At 51.4% G+C, this 6,000-nt stretch overlaps 1 protein-coding gene across 11 annotated transcripts in view; it reads left to right on the top strand.

Annotated features, from left to right (window-relative positions):
• Positions 1-2,067: 2,067 nt before the first annotated feature.
• The window catches only part of PPFIA1 (PTPRF interacting protein alpha 1), a 117,608-nt gene continuing 113,675 nt past the window's right edge, over positions 2,068-6,000 (top strand). For 4 of the 11 annotated variants that reach the window (XM_073009018.1, XM_073008990.1, XM_037998881.2 and 1 more), the window contains exons 1-2: positions 2,077-2,291; positions 3,547-3,810. In XM_073009018.1, the coding sequence (XP_072865119.1) occupies positions 3,547-3,810 (264 nt within the window). In that variant the 5' untranslated portion in view covers positions 2,077-2,291. Of the gene's footprint in view, positions 2,292-3,546; positions 3,811-6,000 lie in introns of all 11 variants that reach the window. The other 7 variants (XM_073009104.1, XM_037998890.2, XM_037998886.2 and 4 more) reach the window with 4 other exon arrangements.

Raw genomic sequence — 6,000 nt, 5'->3', positions numbered from 1 at the left:
AGCTGGGATTACAGATGCCCGCCACCACACCTGACTAATTTTTGTATTTTTAGTAGGGATGGGGTTTCACCATGTTGGCCAGGCTGGTTTTGAACTCCTGACCTCAAGTGATCTCCCCGCCTGGGTCTCCCAAAGTGCTGGGATTACAGGCGTGAGCCACCACACCCGGCCTCACCTGACCATTTTTACACTTTTAAAATAGCAAGAAACTAGGGGCAAAAAGTACAAATTCATATTTATGTGTAGTCAGTCAATAAATATTTATTGAATGAACTAATAACTTTTTTTTTTTTTTTTTTTTTGAGACAGTCTCGCTCTGTCCCCCAGGCTGGAGTGCAGTGGCCGGATCTCAGCTCACTGCAAGCTCCGCCTCCCGGGTTCACGCCATTCTCCTGCCTCAGTCTCCCGAGTAGCTGGGACTACAGGCGCCCGCCACCTGGCCCGGCTAGTTTTTTTGTAGTTTTAGTAGAGACGGGGTTTCACCGTGTTAGCCAGGATGGTCTCGATCTTCTGACCTCGTGATCCGCCCGTCTCGGCCTCCCAAAGTGCTGGGATTACAGGCTTGAGCCACCGCGCCCGGCCATGAACTAATAACTTAATGGAAGGTGTACCAGATCCTGGCAGGCGAGAAAGTCAGTCGGAGGCAGTGCTTGTTCTTAGTGCACTCACAATGGAGAATCAAGGAATTCACCTTGGACAGGCTCATTTCTCCCTCTCCTAGGCCCTGTGCAGTCTCTTCTCAGACTTCTTAGTTCTGAGGGGCTCCTGGCTGCCTCACACCAACAGCAGTGGCCAGTGGACACTGGCGATGGTGTCCTGTCATTTTGGTTTGTGAAGAGTTTGTGCGCCAAGTCAAATCCTGGGAGGAGTGGGGAGGGCATCCGCTTTAATTAATTAGAGGTGTCTCTATTCAATAATCTCCGTAAATGCAACATCTAGCACAAGACTTGGCCCACAGTAGGTGTTTAAAAATGCTTGCTGAGGCCGGGCGCAGTGGCTCACGCCTGTAATCCCAGCACTTTGGGAGGCCGAGGCGGGCAGACCACGTGAGGTCGGGAGTTCGAGACCAGCCTGACCAATATGGAGAAACCCCGTCTCTACTAAAAATACAAAATTAGCTGGACTAGGTGGCGTGCGCCTGTAATCCCAGCTACTCGGGAGGCTGAGGCAGGAGACTCACTTGAACCCGGGAGGCAGAGGTTGCAGTGAGCCGAGATGGCGCCATTGCACTCCAGCCTGGGCGACGAGAGTGAAACAACGTCTGGAAAAACAAAAAAACAAAACAAAACAAAACTTGCGGAAAGAATGAAATGACCAAGACTCCTGCAGGGCCGCCCGTCAGGTTCTCAACTAGTCACTCTTCACATCTGATTCATATCTTAAAGCAGCCTCGCTGGTAGGTCTGCATCATTTTCCCATCCTACATCGGAGGCGCTGAAGCCCAGGTGGGCTTCCCGAATCGCCCGGGCCCACGCTGCAGAGTGAAAGCCACAGCGGCAAAGCCTGCACGCTGGACGCTGCGCCGGAGCGTCCCCAGGTGCAGCAGGCTGCGCTCCGTAAGTGGGTCCTGGCGGGAACCGCGTCCTTCTGAACCCCGATCAGGCCCGGGGAGACCCTGGGAGCGACGCGGCGGCCGGGGTCTGGGCCCTCGGCAGTGGCTGAAGCCTCGGCTCGCTCTTCCTCACAAGGTGCGAATCCAGCGCCTCCAGCTCGGGAGGGACCTGACGTGCGGGACGCGTCTGCCTCAGAACCCGAGGCGCGGCACATACTCGGCAAAGGCCGCCGGCCTCCCCGCAGCAGTGGGAGGAGACTAGGGATGCCCAGAGGAAGACGCTGACCCGGCGAGCACCTGAGCGCCCACCTGTGGCTCATTCCGGAGACCCCCCACAGACCCGGCGGGGGCTGGGGGCGTGGCTCCCGTCTCGCTCAGCCAATCAGTTCCCCGGAGCCGCCGCCTGCCCCCTCCTGAGGAGACAGCGCTTGCGCACTCGGGCCGCGGTCCTCCTCGGGCCCCGCCCCCGGGGCGGTGCTGACGCTCGCGCCGACGCGCTCGACGTCGGGCACGTCGACGCCGGCGCCGCGCAGCCGGGCCCGCTCCTCCTCCGCTCCGCCAGTGTCCGGCCGCGGGCCGGCCTTAGTGACTGGGGCGGCGGGCCCCGGGGCCGCGGCGTGGGGCAGGCAGGCGGACGCCGGCCGCGGGCTGCCTTCGTCGGCTCCCAAGCTCGCCCGGAGCGAGCAGCCTCCCGCGAGCCGCCGCGGAGCCTCCTCACCCGCTCCCGCCGGTGAGCAAGGTAAGGGAGCGGGACACTGAGGCAGGCTCGGGGCCCAGGCGTCACCCGCTGGTCCCGGTCCCTGCGGCGGCCACGCAGCCGGTTGGATGTGTTCACGGGGAAGGGTGCGCTCCGGGGCGGGTGGGGGCGAGGCCGCGGCGCCGGGTCGCGCTGGGAGAGCTCCGGCTGGACCCCCGCGCCCCGAGGGATGGCTCCGGGGACTGCGCGCCGCCCCTCCCCGAGCCCTGCGCCCCGTGACCCGGGCGCTGGGGCGAGGGGCGGGGAACTGCGGCCGCTGAAAGCCCCGGCCCGAGCGGGCTCCGTTGTCAACGGTCCTCACCTCCGGGGTCCGGGGCTCCCGCCGCACCTGATACAGGAGGGGAAGGAGTGCGGTTAGAGCAGGCTGGAGGTCACCATCCCCATCAGGTGCGCCGCCTGGGGCATCCTCTCTCAGGGGTCCATCGCGCCCTGAATACTGCCCGAAAGACTCAGAAGCCACTTCCCCATCCCCTCGCGCTGTCTTTATATCCCAGACACTTAATAGCCTCTCATCATCTCACCTTTCACTTTTCCCTCTTTCCTAGCCGCCTCTGGCTGTATATCGACCTGCTATATTTCCATTGTTTTTTTTTTTTTTTTCGGTTGTAAACTTACGTAAGTTAGGTTGACTGATCAACCGTTGCAGCCATTGAAAAAAACCACTTCTACCAGCGTTTAACGAATCCAGTTCCTTTTAGTGCTCACCAACTCCAGCTCAAGAATTCAGGGAGCCGTCAGTTCTTCACAGGAGCTGACTGCACACATTCCTGCAAGATGCCTGATGGATTTTGTACTTGTCAGTTTTGCTGGTTGTATGCTCCTTCTGTGCTTTTCCTGAAAAATGATTGGGTGACATGTGTTTTGACTTTCTTCCCCCCCCCCCCCACTGGGAAATAAAAAAAAAATTAGGTAACAGAAGCACACTTGTTTTCGACAAAAACAAGTACAGCTTTGCAAACAGACTACCCCAGGGTTTGCCCTTTTTTGTGAGGGTAGTCCTCTGGTATCTTGACCCCTTCCCTGGATTTTTGTCTGTGTTAATGTCTTCATGTTGTGTATTTCTGCACTTAATATTTGCCCGGTATATGTTTTCCCAGCTTATTTACACACAAAGCGTAACAGATCTGAGGATAATGAGGCTGCCCATCTTTTTAGCTACAGATACCTGTAAAGTTGCATATTTGTGGGAACCTGTATTCTGCACTTGATGACTGTAGCCTGGCTCTTTCATTTCAAGATGATGTGCGAGGTGATGCCGACCATCAGCGAAGCAGAAGGTCCCCCTGGAGGAGGTGGAAGCCATGGTTCCGGCTCCCCTTCGCAGCCAGACGCAGATTCACATTTTGAACAGTTGATGGTCTCCATGTTGGAAGAAAGGGACCGCCTTCTTGACACACTGAGAGAGACTCAAGAAACACTGGCCTTAACCCAGGGGAAGTTACACGAGGTTGGTCATGAAAGAGATTCCTTGCAGAGACAGCTCAACACGGCACTTCCACAGGTATGAGTGCTTTTAACTTGAGACTCTGTAGATTATTCTCCACTAAATTTTTTTTTTTTTATTTGGTGTCATCTTTTGTTAATGTTTCAGATGAGTATTTTCCATAACCATTTGTGAAATGATGGTTTCTGGTGTTTCTAAGTCAAATACAAAGTTCCTAGGGATTAAACTTCTTAGGGAGAACAAATTGTTGTACTCTAAAGTCATGTGAAAATACCTCATTATTTTCATTCCTATCTTTGGGAACTGCCTAGGTTCAGGAAGTTCTCCAGAGTTTCTGAAAAAGGGCTCTGAAGCAACTAATCTATGTGGTGCCTCCGTTCTGTTGTCTTAAACCTTCTCTTGCTAAACTTGTGCTTCCCATGGATTGTGTCTCATGTGTTTCTAATTTCCTAATGTAATTTAGTAGACAAATAGGATTGATTTCACAGAAAAAAATATTATTTTGATAGCCCACCTTTATCAGAACATCTAGGTTTTGTAAGTCACATTTGTTTTAGGGGATAGAAGACTGGAGATTGATTCCTTAGGAACGTCTTCCTTGGTAGATGAGAATTTTAAAGCTTAGGCCGGGTGTGTTGGCTCATGCCTGTAATCCCAGCACTTTGGGAGGCTGAGGCAGGCGGATAACCTGAGGTCAGGAGTTTGAGACCAGCCTGGCCAACATGGCAAAACTCTGTCTCTACCAAAAATACAAAAATTAGCGGAGCGTGGTAACGCACACCTGTAGTCCCAGCTACTCAGAGGCTGAGGCATAAGAATCACTTGAGACAGGGAGGCAGAGGTTGCAGAGGAGCCAAGATTGCACCACTGTCTCAAAAAAAAAAAAAAAATTTAAAGCTTAGAACAACTGAAATTATTTCTCTGAGTGTATTACATTTGGACCAGTGTTTGAAAGACTTTGCTCATGGAGTTGAATGAGGATTTGCTTAATGGTAGGTAAAGGGAGAAAGTGTAAAAACTAGAAAAGTGTCAGGTGAGTGTCACGGAGCATAGCGGGAGAGAAGTGGGTTACTTAGGTGTTTCAGAGCTGTCTAGGCCCCATGTTACTCATCATAAGTGCCTTTGGGGTGCATTCAGGTAGACCCGCAGAAACACACATTTATACTCGCATGATGGGTCTGCAGTGATAACTTAGTAAATGAATAATTACTAGCCTTAATGTATTTCTTGGCTGTAGTCAGTTCTCCGGGAAGATTGATAAGCCAAATGTGGGTTTCCTGTATAGCAACAATGATTTGACATTAGAGCTGTATGTTCCTTTTTTGTTGGATTAGAGAATCATTAAGATTTTTCTCATTTTAATCTTATAAAATACTAAGTTTATTAAGGTCGAATTTTATTACTGCAATTTTTTTTTTTTTTAATTCTTTTTTTTGAGACGGAGTCTCGCTCTGTCCCCCAGGCTGGAGTGCAGTGGTGCAATCTCAGCTCACTGCAAGCTCCGCCTCCCGGGTTTACGCCATTCTCCTGCCTCAGCCTCCCAAGTAGCTGGGACTACAGGCGCCCGCCACCTCTCCCGGCTAGTTTTTCGTATTTTTTAGTAGAGATGGGGTTTCACCGTGTTAGCCAGGATGATTTCGATCTCCTGACCTCGTGATTCACCCGTCTCGGCCTCCCAAAGTGCTGGGATTACAGTCTTGAGCCACCGCACCTGGCCTTGTTGGGTCTTTTAATTTTAGCTGTTCTGGTGGCTGTTAGCTGGTAGGTGGCTCAGTATGGTCTGAATTTGCTGCTCCCTGATGGCCAGGAACATGCAGAGGTAAAGCATCTCTTCCTGTGTTCTCTGACCACCTGGATGTCTTGTGAAACGGTTATCTTTTGCCCATCGGTTGGTTGGGTTGTCTTATTTTGTTTCTTACTGATTTGAAGGAGTTTTCTCTATATTCTGAGTACATATGTGCATGACAGATTGTTTTTAGACTCTCGTGTTTACCTTTTCACTTTCTCAGTGGTATCTTTTGATACACAGAAGTTTTAAATTTTTAATGTAGCCCAGTTGATCAATCTTTTCAGTAATGTTTAATGCTCTTTGTGTCCTGCTTAAGAAATTTGCTAGGTCAAGTTCATGAAGATACTCTACATTGTCTTCTGAAAACTGTATTTTTAAATCTTCTGTCTGAAATTGACTTTGTTTATGGTATGTGATGGGGCCAAGAGTCTCTCTTTTTTTTTTTTTAATGGATATCT

Source organism: Chlorocebus sabaeus, chromosome 1 (assembly GCF_047675955.1).
Source record: "Chlorocebus sabaeus isolate Y175 chromosome 1, mChlSab1.0.hap1, whole genome shotgun sequence".
NCBI classification, from domain to species: domain Eukaryota; kingdom Metazoa; phylum Chordata; class Mammalia; order Primates; family Cercopithecidae; genus Chlorocebus; species Chlorocebus sabaeus.
This window is presented reverse-complemented; position numbering and strand designations above follow the sequence as displayed.